The sequence below is a fragment of the Phalacrocorax carbo genome, chromosome 11 (assembly GCF_963921805.1).
Source record: "Phalacrocorax carbo chromosome 11, bPhaCar2.1, whole genome shotgun sequence".
Classification (NCBI taxonomy): domain Eukaryota; kingdom Metazoa; phylum Chordata; class Aves; order Suliformes; family Phalacrocoracidae; genus Phalacrocorax; species Phalacrocorax carbo.
In genome coordinates this window covers 21195576-21220553 of record NC_087523.1, presented here as the reverse complement: position 1 = coordinate 21220553, position 24978 = coordinate 21195576, and the positions used below count along the sequence as shown (strand labels likewise).

Here is a 24978-nt window from a genome sequence, read left to right as displayed (position 1 = left end):
ATCTACCTCTTGTGCCCCATCTTCTCTCTGTATGTGCCCCATATATGGCATCATCATGTTGTAGGTTTTAAATCATTGTCTTAAGGAGAGAACAGTCACATAGCTGCCCTATGAGTCCAGTTTGGCTCCAGGAACTTCTCAGTTGTTAAACCCTTTTATACAGGAGAGAGTGTATTCCCAAACAGCTCTGGAATGCAGTGCTGGCCACAGGAAGAATTGCACACTGCAGCCTCCATGCTACAGCCATACCTTCGCCTTTTACAAAAGTCTTTGGTTCATGCTCTGACCAGATCTGATGCTAAAACTGTATCCATGTGAAAATACGGTACTGTATGGAGAACACTAAAGTCAGCAAATATCCAAATCTTGCGCATTACTTGGCTCTCCAGAGTAGCCTTGAAATGTAATCTTCAAGACAGAGAAAAAAAAATCTCGAAAACTTTGGGGAATAATAATGTAAAGGAGCTCCTAGGAGCAATTCACTTTTAAATATGCAATATAATATTTGTCTTACTTGCCTACTATGCCTGTAAGTGAAAGGAGTTTTTCAGGGCTGATGAAATTTGTGTTTACATAGACACTTGGGTGTAATTTTTAAAGTAAGAATATATTTGAATCTTAACCGTATATAAATGGCCATTCAGGCCAAACCAGACATTCAGTGTAAGCAGGGGATTGGTGAATGAGGAATGAATAGGTGAATAAATAGGAATGGAAAAGAGAAAGTTGTGAACAAAACAAAAACCTGAGAGCAAAATAAAAAGGCCTGTGGAAACAGAGTTCTCCAAGCCGTAAAATCGTGTCCTAGTAGAGTAGTGGTTATGTGAGGTGCTTAGCTTAAGTGAAGGAAGAACATGTGTTGGAGTCTGCTGCAGTGCCGGGGGATCATGAGTTGTGGTCATCCTTCATGATGGTTGTTTGATGTGTCATGCTTTGTTGTGAGCAGCCCCTGTATTGCTGGGCTGGCACTGGAAGAGCGAGGGCTCTCCCCTGTTTCTCATAGCTGAACCGCCTCATATTTTACTGGCACGCAGTCTGCATTCTCGGTCCTGCAGAAGGGGTTCAGAGATAAATACTGCCATTCATACTTGTTGCTTTTTTACTTTCTCATCCTCTCTCAGAATGGCTGTTGTCTAGTTTGGTTGTGTCTAAGCTTAAAATAGGCTTTTATTTCTTTAAATACTAAATATCTGAAAACCTTTGGGAGTTTGGAACGGTCTTTGGTCATTTTCCTTGATAACCACTGTTGGACTATAGAAGGTTGGTCAGTATCGGTTAGGGTATAGAACCAAGACTTTGTTTAAAGTTCATCGATTTTTAAAGGTCTTGTGATAATTTGTATTAGCAAAGCATTTACAGTGTCTAATTGTAGACCACAATGTTGTTGAGCAGTTCTCTTATATGAACATCTATGAATTAAGCCAATTTAAGTTTTGTTTAATGAATTAATTAGCATTTGTAAGACCTTGTCTAAGATTTGTATCACTGTAAAGTTTGTTTGCTTTAAAATGCTTTGTGTCTCTACACAAATTGTTTTTTAAAAGAATTACTGAATCTCTTAGAATTATGTACTGTAACCCTCAAGGAAAGTAATTCCACATTTCAGTGGCTTTGTTCACTCAGGGCTTGGTGGACTTTTCCTGCTGTTCTAATTTGGGTGGTTCTGTGTCCAGCTGAAACACATTTTATTGCTTCATACTAGGGCTAGCCTGTCTTGTTGTAGGGCTTGGGAAAAACATATCTTCCTAGTTTTCCCATTGTCTTTTTGAAAAGAAACAAAGCTGAAACCTCCTCCGTATTGCTGGAGAGACACAACATGTAAAAACAGTGTAAGATAGCCTGTGGAGGTGCGCAGGGAATTGGGCATCTGTAGTTTACTACAGTCATCACAACTTTATGCTGATCTCTGTATTAGGTAAAACCAAATTTGAAACACTTTTTACTGCAGAACGATACAGGTTGAAGAGACTGAGAGCAATTACGTCTTCTATTCCACCCTTCCTTTGGGTAAAAGCAGGGAACTGAAGAGAGCAAAGTAACATAAAAAAAAAACCACCCTAGCTTTAGCTGTGGCCGAGTTGAGATTGTTTGTGGAGCACTTGGGTGTTGTTTAAAAAACGAAAAAGTAATAACAAAAATCTTCGCAGCCATGGAGGGAAGAGTGGATTTACCACCTGGCGAAAGACCAGTGCATTTCTGACTGGGGAAGTAGGGATAGCAAGGGAAGATTGGTATGGGAGGCCGCTGGCCCCGTCCCGAACTGCTCAGGTGGCGTTTTGAAGGGATGTTGCCATGGAGCAATCTCAAAAGGCTGAGATGGAGATCAGGGCCCAAGATGGTGCTTGTGGGAAGCGGATGGTTCTGAGGGAGCACTTCAGCTCTGCGATGCCTTGCGAGACACAGGACACCAGGTTTCCCAGCCGGAGCGAGGCCCTGGCACTCACATCCTTTCCCTGTTCCTCAGGCAGGGGAGAGCTCGATGCATTGCCTGCTGCAGGCACCACTGGCCTTGACTACAGCCCTGAGTGAGAGCTGGGGCAAGGTTAACTATTTTGGATTTGTGCTTAAGGAACAGTGTGTTACCTGTGGTTTCTGCGCATACAGTGAAGCTCATTTGGGGGCATCTCAGTGCTTAAGGGCCGTAAGATCACGGTGTGTTATTAGCTGCTAACACTGCACCATCAAAACATGAACGTACAGATTTCCTTCATTAGGGGAATATTGTGTAGCTCTAACTTTTTGTTTCTGCAGCTGCTAGAGATACCTCACAGAGGTATCTCCTCCAGCCATAGAAAATACTCAGAAAGTTCCCCTGCCTTCTTCTTGCACAAGTTCTGGGATGCCAAATCCTTCATCAAAACCATTTAGGCAGGATCTATGCTTAAATTATTTCCTGTTCCAGTTATAGAAAATCTTTCTAGTAGTGATGAAGTTTGTATTAGCAAGGAAGAAGTTTTGCTCGTATGGTTTACACAAGGTTTCTTAAGTAATATACCTAAAAACAATTATTTCCTACTGTAACTGCATCTGCTTTAGAGTGGTTGCTGGAGTAGTTACATTGAAAGAAATCAATTCCCTGGGTGACATAGTTGTGGCAACAAAAGCATACACATAGGGCAGGACTTACCAGTCGATGCTGCACTAAAATGACTGTAGTAATATCTTCCTCCCAGTGTGGTGGTGAGGCTTAATTAATCATCTTACAGGTAATTAAAGGGTTTTACAAGGTGCACATGAAAAACCCAGGTGGTTATGATAAAAGAACAACACCAAAACCACTTTTATAACATCCTTGCTTTCTAAAAATTTGGTGGTCTGGATCTTCTGTTGGGTTTTACTTAAAAAAAAAAAAAAAAAAAAGTGGATCCATCTTTTTAAGCCATGCTACCCATTATGATCCCAAAATGGGCTTGCTTCGTGATATTGGGTTGTCCCAGTACTGCATTAGGTTTGTTCCCTTCCTTGAGCCACAGCATCTCAGAATGAGCATTGCTACCTCTGGCAGGCTGACTGACAACTGATAAGTTAACTGTACTTTAGCTGTTTCTTTTTATATAAAAAAAAAAAATTAAAAAGCAGCCCTTTGGAAAAAGGAGGGCCCATGCCTGCTTGCTTTCGTATTCTGTGACTAGTCCCGTTAAATTCTGTAAAACTGCTTTGTGAAATAAGAAGAGCTCCTCCCTATGGGGGCTTAAAATAGTTTAAATTGTGGTAATGCTAGAAAAAGCCAGAAAATTCCATGCTAGAGTTAGGCCATGGTGATTGTTTTCTTCTCTACACCCTCCTCCACCTGTGGTTTTTATTTGTGTCAACTTGCGATACAAATTTTCAGGATGTCACAGCTGACAGATGAGGAGAAACTACCTTAAGGGAGCACAAAACGGCTGTATCTGCTTGGGGAGTGTATTTCCATTGTTTTCAGGACTGGAGCTTTTAGCTTTGAATTTTAACTTTATTTTTAATGTAGATGGTGATTCTAATCTTTTTTTTATCTTACCAGCAATTAAAACAGCCTGATCCTATCGGTAGGGACAAATGATGCACTGTCAACGTTTTGCTCCCTTCTGATAATGCACATGAAACTGGTTTGCGTGTTTGAAGATTACATTTTACTCTCACATGGTTTTCATTATCTGAGAGCCCCGAGGAGAGGCCTGGACTAAATCAGTGAAGGAATGGAGAAACCACACAATGCAATGAAAATGGTGCTGAGGCATACTTGGGATAGTTGTGGGACAGGGGCTGCTGACGACAGAAGCAGGGCGCTGCCTGAGTGCTAGCAGCAGCAAGAAGTGGAGCATTCTTAAAAGACAAAACTTGATGTTGAATTAAAATTGTGGCTTGGGTTTACAACAATTCCCCAGTTCTACAAGGATAATTACTGGAAATCTGTGAAGTTTGAAGCAGATGAATCTTGCTCGGTACGCGCTGAGAGGCAGTCCTCTGAAATGAGACCTGGTGTGACTCTGTAAGCTTGATCTGGTTTTATGGAGAAGACATCTAAAAGGTGAGGTCTTAGCCTTTATGAAGTTAGTAGCGGAGCTCCCGTCGCCTGGGCTGGAATTAGCGTTTCATTAAATACGCAGAAATTGCAGCACATGCCACTGAAGGGTTGTCTGCGGATGTGTGAGTAGTGCTTGGCAGTGCTGCGTAACAGTGTAAGTGACTGAACGGTGTGATGTATCCATGTAGAAATATTCCCAGTAAAAACAGCTGGATGAATATACCTGGACTGGTTTTTGCTAGTAGACCAGTATATTCAGAATAAATCCTCCTGCCCTCTGACTTTTGAAATTTTATGGAGGAACTTGAAAATCCATAGCAGTCTTATCAAAATGCTTAAAAGCCATGAAGCATTCCTATTTATACCAGGCTCTAAGTGTTTATTCTTCTCTTTTTATGTTTTCCTTTGTAATAGAAAACCTAAATTTTGTTGGTGAAGATTATAGGTACTTCCCTGTGAAGAAATTGATACTTTACAGTGAGGGAGCAGTAATTCAAGGGTCAAGTAAGGTCTTCTCAGGTTTTTTTCTTAGAGATGTTATTTAGAGGGGGTCTTCCTATGTTGATGTCTTGACTTATTTATCTCAAGCCAGACCAAGTGACTTGCTGCTTTTTATTTAGGCCTGCCAGGCTTTCTCGTGTTTTTCTGTGCCCAAATCCCAAAACCATGAGTGTTTGAGGGGAATGGTTAGGGGCTCTCAGTGAGGAGATATAGTCCTTGCTGAAGGTGGGCTTGGTTTGGCCCAGAGAGTTATTAGAACCTGCAATCAATCTTCAGGTGTTCTGGTGGCCTCTCGCTATAATTGCCTGATGATCTAATATAATGGGTATGTGTATTATTTGTACCCCTGCGGGTGACATTGTTCTTGTTTTTAGTTAAAAGAAGGAAGTTTTTCTTGTTTGCTCAGTGACTCTGTCCTTCTGGTATGAAGATGAGTAACGCTGGCGCTGCTCCATGCACCTGCTTGGTGCCACCCTCCAGGATCACCTGAGCCACAGTCAGCAGATCTAGGCAAGCAGGGATGGGGTGGTTGAATGAAAGTTGGGAAGTGTTTATGGTTGGAGCCTGAAACCCACTTTTGGTTAGGAGCAGGTGCTAAAACGCTATCGCAACTCTGGGATTTGTTGTATGCCGCCTTGCAGGTTTGGGTGTTGGCGCCAGACGCTGGGAACCTTTATTCTCAAGGACTATCCTAGTGCGTATTCTCTCCCTTCCTCCTCCTTGGGTAGGGCTGAAATGAAATGAAGAGCATTCAGTGATAACCTGCACTATTCATTAAATAATTTTGGACCTCGCCCTTGTGAGTCTGGTGCTCCTAGCCACTTCAAAGTGAGTGTGTGTGCAGAATAGCCACGGCTCCAGTGGTCTTACACTTCAGTTAAGCGAATTTTGCAGGATCTGGCAATCAGCCTGCTGGGTTTTGCTTAGGCCATGTAGCAAAGGCATATTTCTGTTAAACAGTGGGTGACTCATCATGTGAGCTGGTCTCTGCGATTGCCCGGGGACTTCACAGCCAGTCCTTTTTATGCTATCTCTGTTTTGTGGTCCCCTCCTCTATGACAGTGTGCAGGTATGTCTGAAGGTAACTCTGCACCTAAAAAAACAACCTGAGACTTCATCTCATTGATAGCATCCCATCACCTGTTGCCAACCAGGATAAGCAGTAGTATCACATGCACATCTTTTAAGAAAAATACAATTGCTTAGCCAAATCTACTGCTTGAGTTTGAAGTTTATCACTGTCACTGGATTGTTTTGTGGATGAGTGACACAAAATTTAGTAGTAAAACTGAAAGTGCTTAACTGTACTCCAGCCCTTTTGAGGTGGTGAACCTGTTCTCATCCCACCTGATGCGTAAGCTAATTAGCTTCTTGGCTAAGCAGTAATTCTGGGCAAGTATGTACAGGCTGTCCTCACAGGGACTCTTGCATTCCTCTTAGTTTCACAAGCTAAAGAAAGATGCTTCTCTTTACTTGTGAGATTATTATTGCTCCATGCAGGCTAATTGAGCTATAGCATTATAGCCACTCATCAAACAGTGGTGAGTAGCTCACTTGTCTAAGCTTGTTTATTTTTATAATGCTGAAAAATATTTGCATGCTGTACAGAAATGTGCTGCTTTGGTTCCTTACAGCCTGGCAGTATTATCATTTTAAATTCTTCATTAATCTTTCGTCCTCACGAGGGACTGGCAAGGTTCCTGTGCATAATTACATGATGTTTAAGACAGAAGCTTCAGCTACTGAGTTTTTACATAGTGCCCTGCAAACATGGGTCTTCTCTTAAACAGTACTTACGCTACCTCCCCTTTTATGCCCATTCTTGATCTCAGCATGGTTACGTGCAATGTGCAATTCCTGTGTTAGCTCTACCAGTTCTAGACTCTGATGTTTCACTCAAGACCATACAGATATAAAGTTACCATGAATAAATTCAGACTAGAATTTAGAATAAGGTAGTAAAATGATAGAGCTACAATGCTGAGGAACAAACGGCGAAATCGGTTCAGCCTGGGAAATCTACCTCCCAGTGGTTCCTTGGAACAGTCTAAAACTGAATTTTCCACTTGAAAAGCAAAGTGTTTCTAGGCTTTGTGGTTATGAAGAGTGCACCATCCAATCTATAAGCCAGTACATTTTTTTTGCAGAGGTGTTGGTAGTCTGAATTCAGTCCTATTCATTGTAATTGATTTAGGCTAAACCCCCAAATGTGTCTGTTTAAAATGTCTATGGAATCTATTCCAATTTCCTTCCAGGTCTATCATAACAACTTTTCCAGTGCATCTCACTAATTTCCATCTTTGGCATGCTGAAAACTGAAATTGCTGGACGAGCCTAACACAAATAGAATTTGGTGTCCAAATAAATAACACATGGGCTTCAGTACAGATTTATACTGTTCATTTTTGTGTTTCGTTACATAAAAAAAGTTAACTCAATGGTTCTACCATTTGCTTCCAGCTCACTCAGAAAGCAGATTCCAGGAATGCTGCCACCCTAGTTAGTTCCACAAGATTTTGTTTGTTAATTAAAAATAATGGGATAAACCTGGAAAAAATAGGCTTAATGCTAATAGTTGGTATTTAAAGAAAGTGGATTTGTTGGCCAGAATATCTTCATATTGTACTTCAGTCCTCCTTTTGTTTTGCATTTCCAGGCTGATTCCTAGTTTACATCCACAGTAAAATTAGTAGTATTCAGTTCCAGTAAATGCTTCCAGAGAGGACTGTGCCTTCCCTTCATCGGATTGGCAGAGTAAGCTTGTGTTGCTGTGAAGTGAAACTCTGTGTGTGAAATGGTCGCATTCAGAATTACCTCCTTGAATTTTTGAAGGAGTTAAATATGCACAGATTGAATTTGTCTGTTGAGAAAATCTTTAAGGCAGAGAGGCAGAATGTCAAGCTGGGTTGTATCTTTGTATTAAAAAAATAAACAGCCCCCCCCCCCCCCCCTTACATTTTTCCAGTTGAGAGAAAAGAAATCTTTGGGTGGAAAGGCAGCATCATATTGCATAATAAAAGCCTTTTTATGCTCTAATAAAAAGGGTTGCTTAGGGCAACTTTGTTTAAAAAAAAGTCGGTGATGATAGGGGTATGAGGGGGACAAGGAATCCCGAACTTCTGTTGTGCAACACTGGGAAAAGAGGCTAGAAATTGCTCTAGTTATCTGCTATCTTAATGCCTGGTTTAAGGGTTCTTTACTGCATATTTGCTGGCAGCTGTTTTCAATATAACCCTCTCGAGCTAAGTCACCAGTTAAGAATTTGACATTAGATGTTTTTTTCAACCACCATCTTGAAGTACCATACCACACAACACAGCCTTGTTCCCTAGTTAGATATTGTTCATGTGCCTTGACATTGCTGTTGACACCTCAAGTATTTAACTTGCAGATCTGAGATAATTTTTGTTGGGTGTGGATGTGTGCCATAATAAGACAGAGACAGAAGTATCCATGTCTGCATTCCTTCACTACATTTGTTCACTTTATTTTTGCAGCATTCCAGGAAATTAAGTTAAATTGTACATCCCGATTAATATTTTTTTTAATTTCACTAGTTCTGTTTTAATTGCCTTCCCTTAAAGTGTAGACACACCGAATGCACAAGTATGTTCCACTTCTTTTGTGTCATTTGCCTTTTTGTTTAGGACACCTTCAGGAGTAGATTTAACTGCTTCTTGAGTAAGACACCTAAGTACACATTTTTCTATGTTCTGATTCTCCCCTCAATGGTTAAAGTTTCTTTAGTGCTTTATGTTCTGAAAGGGAAAAGTAACTTAATTAAAGAATGTTTTGGGAATTAGAGCTGTGCTCTGCATTATATTTTTGGCATATACTTTGTCAGTGTCCCTTCCCCCCCCCCAACTTTCCCAGTCTGTAAAATAAAGCTAATATTCATATACTGATCATTCTCACAGTCATTTCTGAGGCATAATTTGGTAAAGTTTATAAAGCATTTAACCATATCACCTTTCATCAAAGGATTTCTGCTGATATAGTTTGAAGTATACAGCACCACTGGAAAAAGAGCCATAAACAGAGTATCATCATCTGTGCTGCAGCTTTCATTCTTAGCAAAAAATAAAACAATGGAGTTAAAGAATTAGCGGGTTTTAATCACTGTTTCACTTGGAGGCACAGATGGGACAGAGTATTACTTGGCAACATTTAATCTTGGAGCAGAAATTGTCACGATTAAAGCAGCAGCTGGAGTAGATTGCTAAGGATGGGGGGTTCATTCATCCTAAAGGGATCAAAATTGTTGGGCTCTGGGAGAAAACAAGAAGCTACAAAAGAAAAACCTGATATATGGGCCAAGGTTTTTTGTTTCTAGGGTCTCATCTACTGATTAAAATGATGTTTTCAATGCTTTCCTCAGAATTATTTTGGAAGCGAGGAGAGTATCAAGTGATCTGGCCTACTGAAGAGGAGACTGAAGCCATCTCTGAGTGGAGATTTTGGACTTGCGGGAGGAAGGCTGCGTGTCCCGCCCATGTGGCAGAACTGCTCCTCCTTACCAAGGAACTCAAAGTGAAGGAAATAGGTATGTGCCACTTCAAATAGGATTTCAGAAGAATCATGTTTCTGGACAGTTAACAGGGCTGAATTCCTAGTTTGAGGCAGCCTGGAATGAGGTGGTTTTAACTTTCTCTTCATTAATGTTTGCAGAAGTGTTCTGTCTTCCTGCTGCGTCAAGGCCTTGTGTTACAGGGGTAGACTCCTGCGGTACGCTGACCTGAGGGAGGAAAATGGGTGGCTGTGGAGTTGCGGAAAAAAGCAGACCCTTCAGGTCTCCTGACTCCTGCAGTCCATCCCCGGCTTTGCCACAGAACAAATTGTTGGGAGCAAGTTACCTTTTGCTAAGGGGCAATGTTATGAGAAAAAGGGTGTAAAAATAAACTGCTGGAATACCAGCGTGTGTTCTGCTGTCAGGGCAGAGCCACATCTTAGCCAACAACTAAAGCATACTCTATTCTAAACTGGTCTAGCTCAAAAGTAGCTCTGTTTTTAGTTAAATGTCTCAAAGGTATCATTAATTTTGGATATTTCAACTCATGCAAGGCCAACGGGCTTGAGTTTCCATGACAAATTCCTGACTCCACTGGGAGACTGAGCGAAGTGTAATCACGGTTGGTAACTGATTTAATCTGTACTTAGGATGTGCTTGACATTGGCTCTTTGTGTTTCTCTCATTGGTACACAGTGTTTTTTCCTGCCACTCAGAGGTCTTTTTCTGTTCCTTAGATCAGACAACTCTTTTTCCTCCTCTTGCATTTGCATGCATTCAGCTGACGATATTTAGATGTGTGAGGATTTGGTTGCCTTTGTACAGCAGGAAGTTAGAGTCCTCACTTGCCCCAGTACGTAGTGTTTTCTGCAGCAGGGAGACTAGGTGCTGATCTCGCTCTGGGTATTTCATAATTCTAAAAACCTGCTGGCTAACGAGGTATTCATTAATTGCTTTAAATGATCTAAGCGAAGAGATTTCTTTACTTCCTTTCAACCATATAGTATCTCAATGGACCTCCTTCCCCCCCCTCCCCCCCATATCACTGACAAATTGCTGATTTTACCCTTTAAGCCTTGTCTGCCTGGAAATATGGGAAGTGTATCTCACTGTTGGTAGCCCTAACTGTAAAGCAAACAGGTCTTAGGCATTTTTACCATCATCCTGTGAATTATAGGTCTCCTTTCTCCCTGAAAGCAGCCTTGCTGTCTGAGGTATCCAGAATGCATCCCTACAGCTTGCAGTCGATTGATATTCCTATAAACTCACAAGGCACCTTTCATCACCTTTCAAGGCCTTGCCCCCTGGCATGCAAGTCCTTCTTAGGTCAAGGGCCTTAATGACTCCCATTGTTATGGGAACCTTTGGTAATCTAACCTGCTTTTTTTCTGTATTTCAAGCCATTGCTCTTAAATGTCTCTTACTTGATCCACTCAGGCGCTAATAACCGTGTCTCCTTTCCTTAGGTCAAGGGCAGCTTTTACATTCCACCCAAAAGGCACCACAGTTTGAGATGAGGAATTCAGAAGAGCAAGCAGCTACGACAGTTTTACAGCGCCTGCTGCAGGAGCAGCTCAGATACGGAAACCCAAATGACAACCGTAACCTTCTTGCCTTACACCAGCAAGCCACAGGAAATGCCCCCCCTTTCAACAGCACTGGGAGTCCAGCATCTCAGAACGAAGGGCTGAGCTCCCAGGACCACCAGCTTGTGACTCATGCTGCCCGCCAGGAGCCCCAGGGCCAGGAGATACAGGTGGACAACAGCATCATGGAGAAGCAGCTCTCCCCGCGACTTCAGAACAGCGAGGATCTCCCGACCTATGAGGAAGCCAAAGTCCAATCACAGTATTTCAGGGGCCAGCCGCATGCTAGTGTTGGGGCAGCGTTTTATGTAACAGGGGTCACCAACCAAAAGATGAGGACTGAAGGGCGACCCACGGTTCAGCGGGTGAGCCCAGGGAAGGTCCACCAGGATGAAGGACTTAAGGACCTCAAGCAAGGGCACGTCCGCTCCTTGAGCGAGAGGCTGATGCAGCTGTCCTTGGCCACCAGCGGTGTCAAGGCCCACGCGCCTGTTACAAGCGCGCCGCTCTCCCCCCTCTCTCCACTTTCTCCTCAGCAGTCTAGTGACCCTTATAAAAATTCTGGCTCCAATGAGTTCTACAAGAACTCAGTGCAGCCCCCTTCCCAGCCCAACATGAAAGGAATGGAGCAGCGGGGTCCTCCTCCAGAGTATCCTTACAAAAATGTGTCTACTCCATCTATGAACTGCAAACCTCAGGACTCGGGACATTTCTATAGTGATCATCGCATGAGCCAGCAGGGAAGATCTGATGGGCCTATGATGAGGTATCAACACCCCCCTGAGTATGGGTCAGTCAGGTAAGCAAGATCTTAAAACAAACTCCACGACAGCCTCCTAAGGAAAGACTGTATAAAACTCAGTCCGTTGCCCTCACTCCTGAGGCAGATTTTCTTTCAGCAAAGATCCCATTTTGATTATGTGAGATGACATTTCGCGTTCAGCTGCAGACTGTCTGGAAGAACTGTAACCTGTTTCAGTAGCTCACCTAGAGAGGCCTGACTCTGTCTGGAAAAAAAAACCAACCCCAAACCAACCCACAAATGAAAAAAAAGAAAAAAACAAAACAAACCCAAAAACCAAAACAAGCCAGCTTGATTTTATGGCATGGGGAAGTTTAATGCTGAGGCTCCAGATCCTTACAAAAGGCTTGCTATAAAAGCCAAAGTTATGGTGTGATTCATTGTAGAAACGTGCAATTAGTTATTGCAAGACTTAAGCAGTTCTTTAATTACATTTGCCCAGACAAAAGGTTTTTTTTTTATGTTTAGACTGCATCTGAATGCTGCATAAGAAAGGAGAAAGTGAATGAAAGCAATAATGGTGCAGGTAACAAAAATCACCTGAGATTCCTTTAGAGTTTTTCAAATTTTATTCTCAGTGGACCAAAGGGTAGAAGTGGAAAATGGAGCGTGCTTTGTGCCTCATCCCAGACTTGCTTGTTGAGCTTTCGCTCATTTTCCTTGCATCGTTTGAAATCTCAGCCTGCTCTGGTTTCCTCTAGATAAGGAGCTAGATTTGGCTTGAGCCACACACTGATGTCCATGGGGGTGAAGATGAGGTTTTATTCAGGTGGGCTAAAAATACAGCTTTACTTTACTTGTTTCCTAACCACCTCATCACTGTCCAAGACCAGGTGGGATTTGGTGTAATGATTTTGGCCTTATTTTGAAGCAAGAAGGGTAATACAAAAGAGCAACGGGGGAGCGTTGCTACCTAAGTAAATGGTGAGGTCTCTGCATGTTTGTGTTTGCACGTATTGTATTGTGTTTTGAGGGGAGCACGAAGAAGAAACTGGTCTGTATTTGGGAACAGAGTCTGAGCTTTGGGGAATTTGAATCTGCTCAGAACCTTCCTAGTTCTACGGGGAGCTATTTTCAGAGTTTGTCCACCATTGTTTGTGATCTGAAATGACTTCAGCAGCATACAAGCCTGATGAAAAGGCCCTTTGATCTGGCTAAATAAATAATAAAGAGGCCAGGAAAAGGGGAAGTAAAGGGTTTAGGGGGGGTAATGATTGTAGAAGCTCGTTGCAAATGTTTTTGAAAATTCAAAGGCCTCAAATCTCCATGCACACAGGAAAGGGAAACAGATCCTTAATGGTTATGCTGCATCAGAAATACTCATAATATTATATATAGCGAATCTGAGACGTAGCCTGCTTGCTGTTTAAGGGAGAGGTATTTGAAAACACGCCAACAGTCAGCTCCTCTAGACAGGGTGATTTTTGTCTGTATTGGATGGATCCTGGCTGCTTTGAAAGAACATGGGGGGGGAAGGGGGGGAGGAGAAAGGTTCAGCTGGCAAGATTTCCAGTAGGGGAAGCAACTGAAATTTGTCTTCAAAGCACTGGGAATCTAATGAGGTTACTTTTTAACCTAAATAGCTGCACAGAGAAGAGGTTTCCTTTGCAAGCAAATGCTGTAGCACTAGAACAATTGCAAGACTAATCCATAAATTACAGAGCAGCGTAGCAAAGGAAGGGAGCAAGTCCTCTATTCCCCTCCCTCTCCCACACACTTTAAGAGAAACTGTCATTTAGACAAGAAACCTTCTGTGTTACTAAAGGTGCAGCTGGGTAATGGTGTGAAGATTTTAAAGGCATACAACTTTCAGGAGTGCGTTTGCCTCGCACCAGGCAGTGCTAACGAGTGTCTTTGCAGCCTCGCTGGAGTGATAAAGTATTTTCAGAGACTCCAGTTTTCCTGTGCTGCTGCAACTCTGTGTTTATCGGGATTAATTTGGATTGGTAAATGTGTGCATTTTTTGAATTGTGCGTCAAGGAAACAAAGCCCCTTCTTTCTGCTCATGAAGCCACACCCTTTTCTGCGGGTTTTCCCCCTCATTGTTCGGGGGAATTTGAGGGTGACCTAACGATGCGGTTAAATAAAACTCGTTGAGCAAGATAAACATTGGGGAATTCACAGCATTCTCATGCTTCACCCTCCCCAGTCTGGGAAAGGAATGGGCTGTGTGGTAAGTTTAAACCAGTCTGCAAACAGTTTGCCTCACCTGCTCTTGGGCGGTGTAAGTTTGGGAACACATACATGTTCGTAATGATGTTGGTTTAATGTAAATACTGGGCATGCCGGAGGCATCTGTGCTGTTATTTGGAAATTTTAAAGAAAGTTCAGAAGAGGGTTGGCTGCATATGAAGCTCCAAAATCCCTAATGTCTCTACTGTACTTCAGCATTGGTGATGAAATCAAACCTTCAGGTCTAAGAGGAGAAGGCAGGTGCCTTGGGCTCAGTGTCCTGTGGGACTGCAAGGTCTCCTGTGGCAGAACAGCGAGAGACGGGGGAGAAGGGGCTCGTGTTGATAATAGTTTTGGGTGCAGAGGAAGCTGGCTGTCTCTCCGATTCAAGCGCCATCCTCTGTTCGGAGCCCAAATGACTGAGCTCCTGCTGTGGTGATTAATCCCGTTGACTTCACAGAAACTTTTTGAGAAGGAGGTCTGCAGAATTTGTCCCATAATTAGTAAATCACTTCTGTGCACTGTGTTCCCCTGAGCAGCATCAAAGTGGGGAATAATCAGGTATGACTAGGAAGCAGAACAAAAATGCATCGGTTTGATTTTGACTGTCTAATCAAGTGGAGTCTGCTCCCTCCTGCAGTCAGCGTTTCCCAGCTTGTGCAAGGGGGCTGTGGAAGGGAGGGGAACTGTAGCTTCTTGAATGTGAAACAGGCAAGAGAAACTGGGAAGGCAGCAAAAATTTTAACGAGCCAGAGACCTTTCCTGATCTCTTCATTCTTCAGCCCTCCCCACTTTGTTGCTCTACCCGCAGATCTTCTGCGTGACTTGATGTTTGCAGTCCTGGCAGCCTCAGGACTCCTGATGGCTAGGTTTCCTTGCAGAGCTGCCCTTACTCCATACCTCTGTCTTCATGACTTAAAAGCTGATGTGATCCTTGTAGTTGCAGAACCATAAATCCAGGTTTGTACTCAGCCCGCATGGTGTGTTTCTCCAGTACGTGCCAGGCACTGTAGGGGAAGCAGAGATTCTTGCGTGATGCAGTCTTCAAAATGAAGTGGCCCTTAAAGTTATGCTTGCAAACTTAAACACTTGTGGGAATTATTGCCCTGAGTTTTTTTCCTGTGTTTGGGGTTTTTGGGTCTTTACAACACTGAGGCAAATGAAAGGAGATTGCATAATTTTGTTTGCCATGTCTTTTGAGAGTCTTTCTGCATTTTTGCCTGAAGTGGTTAGTTCGGATATAATTTTCATTACTACTGCAGGGTTACCCGAGGACTGATTCTCTCATGGAGGGGAGTTTCTACTGCCATTCTATCGGCAGTTCTGTTAGGTGACTCCAGTAGTGATTTGTACCTTAAAATTTTGCAGTCTGGCTTAAAAATCTTGAAAATTCCAGCTGTGTTCATTTACCTTTCTGAATCTCTCAGTCCAGAATTGATTTACCAGAGAAATAAATTCCACAATTTTCATGTTAATCTGAGGGATCTCAGAGCCAGGTGTTTTGACCCCACAAAATATATGTAAGTATTTTATAAGACAAAATTGAAAGTAGTTGAGGTCATAAAAAGTTCTTTGAATGTGTATGTAGAAGTTTGCGTGCAAGGTCTTAAAAGGTCCAGTTGTCACTCTGAGGTTACTAGAATTTAAAATTTTTTTTTTAAAAGATAGGCTGTATTACCCCAGTTGCATTACTTCATTTTGCTGGGGCTATAAACACATTTGTGACATTTTTGAAAGCTCTAATGTTGTTGGTAATGCAGCAGACTGGAGGATCCCAGCTGTCATGGTATAGCTTGAATCCACAATTTCAAGATGTTGAGAGGCTTCGGATGTGAGTGCCGAGATGCTGGAAATCTTGGAAATGTGTCTTGTTTAGAAATGCTCAGCCATGATTTCCTAGAGTTGTTCTTTACAATAGGTTAAAAAAAAAAGTCATTACCCGGCATGTCAGTACAAAGACTGCCCCTTCAGAATTTAGCTGCTGCTGTTGTTTTGCTTTGGCCATCTTTGTGTTCCTTTTGTTAGTGCTCAGATCCTGTGGAAATGGCAAGAATCTGCCCATGCATCTCTGATGGTAGAATAATGAGATGCTTTTAGTCAAATAGCTCAAATTGTTACAATTGGCATCTAAATGGTCCTCATTAGGCTTATGATATTGACACACTGAGATCAGCAGAGTCAGTCTCTCTGAGTAGGTGCTTCAGGTTGTTGTCAGACTGGAAGAGAGTATTTTGTAGGTTCAAAATTGGAAAGGTGGTTTTTGCATCCATGAGGCAAACTGGCAACGTATATCTTTTGATCTAACCTCTGTAGGTCAACATAGATTAAACGTCACAGCAAGGTTATTCCCTAACTGATTATAACATCAAAAGAGAGGTGCGTGACGATAGGTAAAGAATAAGGTCAAGGAGATGAGTGGTTTCTGAAGATGCAAAGTTTTAACTCTGCACATAACTGGGTGAGCTAAGAAAGGAACTGGAAACTACCTGAGACAAACCAGACGACCTTGAGCATTGCATGTGATGGTTTTGCCTCATTCTTCATTACGAGAACTGGCAAATAAAGGTAATGAAATAAATTCAATAATAAGTAGAGCTGACCTCCCAGGAGAGGAAGAACCAAATTGCTGCTGCTAAACTGAATATTCCTGGGGAAATTAACCACACATCTCTCTTCTGCATGACCCCCGAGATCCTCATGCTGCATATGATCATTTCTAGGAAAATAACAGCTCCTGAAATGATGTTGCTGACAGGGACCACAGTCACCTGAGTGTGAGAAAGAGAGAAACGGCAACTACAGCAGTAATTATTTGTTTTTCCCTAAGTGACAAAGGCTAGATTTGATTCCCTGTTAAGGAATTTGAGCACCAGCTTGGAGGTTTCTGTGCGCCTTCTCTGCTGGAAAGCAGGGAAAATGAGGCATAAGATGCATGATATTGAAATAGCAAACACTGCACTGGGCTGAGAACGTACGAACTCCTACATGTGCTGCCAGCCAGATGTGAGTAATGCAGACGTTTCCTCTTTGGACGGGTATGAAGAGTTGATGCGTTCTTTCTGCAGAGAACAGGAAGGATGATGCTGAGTGTTTTCACATCGCTGAGAAGCCCGTTGTAACCCCTTAGTTCCCAGTTCAGCTTCAGGCTTGCTGTTATCAATTGACATGCTGCCAACGCTCCTGGTGTGGTGGGAGAGCTATGCTGCGGGCTGTCTAGTACATCTAGTACCCCAACTGCACTCAGCAGAGCAAGCGCGTAGGTCCTTCCTGCGAGCACGTACAACCGTGGGGGTATTCTGTAGCAGCTATGGCCAGGTGAAACAGCAGCATGTGCTTTTCCAGCTGCAGGGTTGAATTGCATCCCAAAGGGTGGGAAATTTTATCAGAAAGACAAGAGCATTTCAGAACGCATTGAACTGCAAGACTGGGTCTGCACCGGGTGGGGGGACTTGCTGTAGCATGGAGAGGGAGTGACTTCGACTGTTAGAATAAAGAACATCCAGAGAAGTTAAAGGTTGAATATCTTTGGAGGAGGAAGCAAAACTTGCCTCCTGAGGTCATCCAAGCATGATAAATCCACGCAATCGTCTAAGGTTTCTTACTTGGCTAATACAACAGAAGTTAAGCTGAGGATCTCCAGCGCCTGGGAAATGTCAGGTGGCATAGCTTGGAGTTACTTCTGTGACAGAATCAGGCATACTATAGATTGCTGGATCTGTCTTTGATATTGTGAGGAGCAGTAGGCATACCTGCTGTAAAGGACTGAGGGTGGTTCTGAATCGAAAGGTTGCTTCTGACTCTTAGGTTGGTTTTCAGATCCTTTAACTGTCTCATTTGACCAGGCTGCAGCTTGTTGGTTGATATTTCAGAAAGCTCGAGTCAGTGGCGCTGGCATAGTAACACAGAGCTTAGCCAATCCCTTTAACTCTGTATCCTGAGTTGCAGAAGAAAATTCAGTGTTTTCTCCATGAGAGATGGCACGTTTCAGGACAGAACAAAAGACCCCGTTCCCAACAGTCCTCAGTTTAGCCATTTTATCCACAAAGCGTGGAGGAGAGTTACAAAAATAATTTTGGTTAGTAGTTGTTGATGGTTCTGTTGGTGCTTCTGTACAAAACAGGCTCAAGAGGAATGAGCTTCGTGCACTTAGAATATCTTTTCTGATAGTGATTTGATTTTGAAGCATTTTTAAAAAAACTTATAAAAATGAGGAAAACCTCACATATGAGTCTTTTGTGTGGGAAGACCTATGCATAGGAGCTGCACCAGTCATCCCACACCTTGACACTGCGTTTGTGCACCATCTTCTGCATGACTCTGATGGAGCTTCTGCTCTCTGTTTTCCAGGCAGAACCCAGATGTGCAGCTGCAGTTACAACAGAGACCACCTCACCACCACAGCCCAACTTCTTCCTTGACATCCCTGGGATCTTTGACTTTGCTTCAGTCTCCGCCACCATCCAGGCTGTCCCCTTCCCAGCATCAGCAGCCTCTGACTCCAAGCCAGGGAGATCCTGGCATCCTGCCACGGACCCAACAGCCGTTCTTGTCAAACCAAGTCCATCAGGGAGATTTGTACCGACTATGCCAGCCCTTCCTAGGCCCGCAGCAGCAGCAAGGCGACTCCTATTCAGTAATGTCCCGGGCTCAGCAGATACCTTCCCCATATCAGCAGATGCAAGTAGATCCTTTTGCCATAGTTTCCAGGGCCCAGCAGATGGTGGAAATCCTGTCAGAAGAGAACCGGTCTCTACGACAGGAGCTGGATGGGTGTTACGAGAAAGTAGCCCGGCTGCAGAAGGTGGGTGGTTTTGGATATCAGACACTCTCCTGTGTCTAGTATTGTCCGTAATTGAATCATCTAATCTGCAACTGTGACATTCCTTGCTTGAGGGATTGATTATCTACTGTAGAGTCTTTTATATGTAGATTGATTAGTCTGTGTCCTGTCCCTTTGGGCAGCAGCTTAACTTTGTCACATGATGGAATTCTGCCTTCAGTTTCATTCTAACAGCTAATTGACCGTGCTCAAAAGAGCATCCTCATCAGCTGTCTTGAAGAGGCTGACTGCTTGGCTTGCTTGGTTAAATTAAAGCTAGTGTTCTTGCGTCCAGGATAGCAGCAGGCTTCATTTTGCCATCAGTCTAAAAGACTTAAGGTAGTGCAGGAAGGGCCTGTTTGGAATGACATGAGACCATAGTCACTCAAGGAGACAACAGGGGACATTGCTACAAAGCTGGTTGGCAGGACAGTGTGCAAGACAAGTACTGCTGCTATGGCTACATCGAAGATATTTGGACTGTAGGACTGAAACTAACACTTCTTTTGTCACTCCCTCAATACCACACAACTTCCATGAAAACTAAGTATCTTGCTTTGGATTGAGCTATTCGCCACCTTTGGCTTTATGAAACAAGTAGAGTAAGTAATGCTAAAACATTTTAAAGAAAATATCCCAGTGAGAGCCGTCAGTAACGTGCGTGTGTGGAGGTATTTCATTGCAGCCTCATAGAAATAACTTCTTGATGACCAGTGGTTTAAGGCTGTGCAGCAGGTCAGCTCTGCTTTTGCCTTGCAGCTGTGAAAAGAGTGATGCTACTTGCAGTTTAGGACTCTCTGGGCCATGCTGTGCTCTTTGCACTGAGCAGTCTCCAGGGCCATATAAAATGTGTGGCTGCTTAAAACACTTGTTTGAGTTCAGGTGACCAGTGTGGCTTTCCACACTCGTTTATTCCCTATGTTACCTCTTTCCAGGGACACAAGTTCATTTTGTTGTATTTTTTTTGGAAGGTTCCTGGCCAGGAAATGCTTTAGAGAAGTGTTTGACAGCTTCCTGATAATGAAAGAAGGATAAAAATGTGCTTCCCTCCACCCCACCTTGTTGATCACTTGCTGTAGACAGTGCTGGTGGGGTTTGCTATTATGTGGATCCATACTTCCATAGCAATGCAAAAACATGCCTGGTAAGGAGAGTTGGAATTAAATCTCCTTCTGCTCTGGGTGATCAGAGAAGCTTTACACTGAAGTCTAGAAAGAAGGATAAAACATATTTTACCGCAAATGCTTCCCTCCCCCCATTTAGTAAATTGAATATTTAAAAGCAGAACGAAGTTGTTGAAGTGTAAACATAGACATCAGAAGGTTTTACTGTGAATTTTGGAGCATAACGATTACAGATCTGCAGAGTTCATCAGTAATGCAAGATCTGCTACTAGCATATTTTTTTAGCATAGTTTTGTCTGCCTTTCTTGTTTTATTTTACTTACTCAACTTGGTATCGCATCAGATATTTACAGAAATGTTTTTTGCCCAAACTAACAGTGGTGCCAAGCTGCCCCAGTCTTAGGAAAAAATGGATGACATTTGCACTTCTTCAGTTTGCTCTATCTATGCTCTGATCATATTGGGGAAACAGAGCTAGAGTCTGGAAGGAGAGTCCAAGTCCTTGTTTCAACCATTGGTATTCTTTACATGGAAGGATCCATCACAAACCTGAAACTCTGTCGTTTTACTTCATGTATAGGTGTAGGTTTCTTTCAATAAAGAAAACTTGAGAGAAAGTAATCTCCTTTCTAAGGCTGCATGAAAGGAATTGTTAGTGATAAAATAGTAAGTGCTTGTTTTCACTTCCACTGCAGCTGGAAACAGAAATTCAGCAAGTTTCAGAGGCATACAAAAACCTGGAGAAATCATCCTCTAAGCGGGATGCCCTGGAAAAGGCCATGAGAAACAAGCTGGAAGGAGAAATTCGTAGGCTTCATGATTTCAACAGGGATCTAAGAGGTGAATGAAGTAAAACTACTTCCTTTTTTTTTTTTTTTTATTGTTGTACTTACTTGGCAGGACAGTGTTTTGCTGCAGAACTCACTGTGTCTGTTGAAACAACTAGAGTATGGCAGGATACTCAGGTATATTCAGTAGTCTGAGGTCTTAAGTGCTTGCTGGGAGTATGGAAAAGACAGGTTTAGGAGTGTGCTGCAGTCTCTCATTTCCAGCCTGTTTCTCATTGAGAAGAAACACGTGATAAGCCAAATACCATAAACCAGATGCGAGCCTGGAATTCTCTCTTGTCTTATATCCTAGACACAATTTGTACAATTTGTTCAGTTTATACAAATGGAAAGACGTTTCGCTGACTGCCTAATCCCACACCAGCATGTTCACTTTATTTCCTGTCCAGTGACCCTTTTGCACTGACATACAAACTGCAGACTGTCTGTTCTTCCTGAAGGTCTTGTCATTCCTTATCAATGTAGGCATCTGGTTTTTTGGATCTCCCTTCCTTTTCCAGAGTGAGATGTTATTAGCGTCTGGTTCTTGCTAAGAGGCTAAGGCAGTACGGCGGCTGGCAGTGGGGAGTGATGTTGAATGGTATTTGACCTTAACGTGGGTCAAAGTTTAAGCGTTAGTTCGAAAGGCGAAAAACGTCTGCAATTTGAGATTTTTAAAGGTGCACAATCAGTCTTTTAAACTGTAAGTTTAGTTTTTTATGAAAGCCTTCTGATTGCCCTGCATGTTGTCTGCTCTCACTGCCCCATGTCTCTTACTAAGACTGTATTCCCAGAAATTGTTTTGCATGCAAGAAGTAAGGCCATACAGTGCCCAGCGCTATCGAGAAGGACGGTACGCAAAGGCCTGCATTAAATAATATTATTCATAATAAAACACAGCATAAACATTTCATTCTTATTTTTGTAGACTGATATACATTTCTAACAGCTTGCAGCAGCAGAACTGTTAAGCTGTCCTCAGGGTCTTACACTTTTTCCTTATGTCAGGTAACTGGACAAGAGTGATTTAATCTTCTAACTATTAAGATTTAGCAAAGATTTATAAGGGAATCTTTTAATTGCATGGTGAGATTTATTTGGGTGGAAAAAATAAGGTGTCTCAACATTTGTAAAAACTGAAAAAATAACCTTGTGTGTTACAGTAATTTCTCTGGAACTTTACTTAACCTGTTTTGTCTCATTGTGAATATTTTCTCAAGGACTTAATTAGCCCTTCAGAAGTGAGTGCCAGCTTCTGATAGGCTTTTTACTTTTCCTGTGTAGAATTAGGAGATCCTAGCTTGCATTAGAAATGTCCTGAGCAGACGTGACTTAGTGCTTTTAAATTTTAAATTATTTAGTGTTCCTTTTGTTGAAAAATTTTGCAGAACGCATGGAGACAGCCAACAAGCAGCTTGCAGAGAAGGAATTTGAGGGGTCCGAAGACAATCGGAAAACCATCTCTCAACTCTTTGCACAAAGTGAGTTATGCAATCATTATGGGTCAGTAGAAATGCTCCGGTCATCCTGGGAAGGGTAACAGTGCAGCAGGTTAGCGTAGTTCAGAGCTGTTGGTTTTCTACCAGGAAAGAAATCAAGGCAGTGGCAGTTCAAAACTGGCAGTGGAGAATGAAGGAGGGATTCAAGAATTCTTTTTCTCTCAGTATGTAAAGTCCATCTGATAGCATTTATTAGAGATTTTGGAGCAACTGTAGTTTGCAGTTAAACTGTAAAATTAGTGTTTACCCCATAACATACAGGATAATTTGTCCACCTGTTCTGTCCCCCAAAAGCTTTGGAATTAAACCTTTCCAGGCTGGCAAGAGTCCTGGCATGAGTGAAGGCCAGTGGGAGTGGAACCTTGTAGGTCTCCTGTCTCTTTCCTCTTTAATTTGCCACTGCCCTACCCAGTTCAGCAAAAATAAAGGGGATGAACACTGCCTGCAGTCTGCTGCGCTGGGTAGGGGTCATGAATTCTGTCCACAGCAGTGGATTTATCACAAGGCAAACCAAAATGACGGATGTGAAATGCTGCTTTTCCTTTGTACTGAAATGTCTCGAGGCCGACGGCGGCAAGCCAACTTTTCTCTCATCCCACAGTGTACTCCACCCTTCTGACAATGCTCACTTTTCTCCAATTGTTATATAAAAAGGTAATGCAATAAAATTGCAAAATAGGGATTTTCTGTGGTGTAACACACACTGCTTCTACTCTGACAAATGCTGGTATCCCTCTCTTGTGTTGTCTTTAGCTTATTCCTTGTGGCTTACGTTGCAAGCAGATGGCTCTCAGGGTGTGAATTCAAAACTCCTGGTGGCAAAGTCTGTGAGTTTAGTCTCGCATTCAGACTGTTTGTGTGGACTTTGAGGTTCACAGGCTCACCCAGAGCGGTGGGAGGGTCAAAGCTGTGAGGCCTTACATTCAATTTCTCCTTTTGGATGAACATGGAAACCGTAGTGCTACATTTCATCAGTCCCAGCATTTCTAGGGGTGCTGTAGGCACTTGTCAAGCCAACCAGTACTCGTTTTGGGAAAAGTCTGGAACAAAACCTCCGAAAGCCTCGCTGCAAGCACTTACAGATCAACAGTCTGCTGGCACTGATTGATACCTGCTGGCATAATGCCACCCTGTCTCATCTCTGCCTGTTTTCTGCAATACATTTTAGCATGCTGACACGGCCAGAAAATCATTTCCTGGGTGGAGGAGAAATACTGGGGTGGGAGAGATGGAGAAAAGAATAGGCAAGTGGTGACATTAGCCTTTGTCCTTGTGTCTTATGTCACAGGCTTGCTCTGAGTTGCAGTCAGGGTTTGCTCTGCAGAGGTCTGGCTGCTGTTGGTGGACAGGTTTGTTTTGCAACCGGTGTGTGGGCTGTGTTGATTCCCTAACAGAAGGGAATCTTTAGCTACTCTGTGTTGCTAAAGCTTTGCTCCTGGCTCTCTGCTGGCAGAAGAAAGGGAATAATTGTGGTCCTGTAAATATAGTTATGCACATGCTTGCACAAACGGGCCTGTGTACTCCATATGCAGTCTGTCCTAACACCCAGGATCTAGTTCCTGTTTTTCAAGCCTTCCACTCCTTGTCCTCATTCCTTTGTCGTGGGATATTGGTTTCTGGAATGCAGTTTCTCCAGTGTCATCAGTGCTGGGTGTAGATCACTCCAGGGAGTATTCTGTGGTTATATATCCAGCAAGGGTGTTAATGTTATCATTGTAGCTGGCTGGCTTCAGCTAGGAATGACAACATATGCAGAGGACATCAGCTCTGTGTTGTGGCTCTGCTTTACACCCCTGTGTGATAATCTCTCCAGTCCCCAATTATTTTGTCGTATTTATTTTTTTATGAAGGCAGTTGCTCTGTTCCTGAAACACACGGCATAGCTGCTCACCTAAGTCCAGCTCTTTCTGGAGAGCAGCAGCAAAGGATCAGCTGCTGTGCTTGGAGTAGCCTTAAAGCATCAGACATGAACTCTTAGTGCTGGGCAGAAAGCTTTCCTGAACTGCAGGTCTGCTTTGAGGAGAGACAGAACAGATAGATGTGCCTCAGGTCTGGCCCAGGGGGTTGTTTTTAAGGTCTGTAGGGGAAGACTGAGGAGTTCTCAGTGCTCACTTGTTTTCTGACTCCTCTTCGGTACTGCCAGCAAAGTGGGACAACTGGGTGTTAACTTTGAGAAGGACGACAGCTGCCCCAGGCAGAGCAGCCTTCCTGTTTGTGGGGTCAGTGCGAAAAAAAGGAGCACAAGTTTTTCAGGCACAAAAGTCTGCCATCTCCTCTCCCAGCCTGGGATATTAAAATTACCCAGTTTGTTCTCCACTGCTGAAAGCTCAGAGGTAAAGAGGTGCCAAGTTTCACTAACCATCTGCATAATCAGAGCAAATTACCTAACTGTACTGAGTGATGCACATTCTGTTCCTTCTCGCTAGTGCAGTGGCACATTGTTACTTGAAGGTACCATGCTTGTTTTTCAGGGTTGCAAGTCCTCTTCCTTGAAAGCCATGTACTTCCCCCCCCATCCCCCCCACCCCTTAGGACTACATTTGCATTTTCTCTCTTGTGAGAAGTTCCAGTACAATCTTTCCTTCACCTCTGGAGTGAAAGGCTCCTGAAAGCCGAGTAGAGGTGAGTGCTGTCCAT

At 43.0% G+C, this 24978-nt stretch overlaps 1 protein-coding gene across 6 annotated transcripts in view; it reads left to right on the top strand.

Moving 5' to 3' along the window:
• Positions 1 to 24978, top strand: part of AMOT (angiomotin) — a 63730-nt gene that overhangs the window by 17010 nt on the left and 21742 nt on the right. For 4 of the 6 annotated variants that reach the window (XM_064463379.1, XM_064463381.1, XM_064463376.1 and 1 more), the window contains 5 exons: positions 9384 to 9548; positions 10979 to 11897; positions 18420 to 18873; positions 20711 to 20855; positions 22231 to 22323. In XM_064463379.1, the coding sequence (XP_064319449.1) occupies positions 11026 to 11897; positions 18420 to 18873; positions 20711 to 20855; positions 22231 to 22323 (1564 nt within the window). In that variant the 5' untranslated portion in view covers positions 9384 to 9548; positions 10979 to 11025. Of the gene's footprint in view, positions 1 to 7669; positions 7760 to 9365; positions 9549 to 10978; positions 11898 to 18419; positions 18874 to 20710; positions 20856 to 22230; positions 22324 to 24978 lie in introns of those variants that run through there. The other 2 variants (XM_064463380.1, XM_009512622.2) reach the window with 2 other exon arrangements.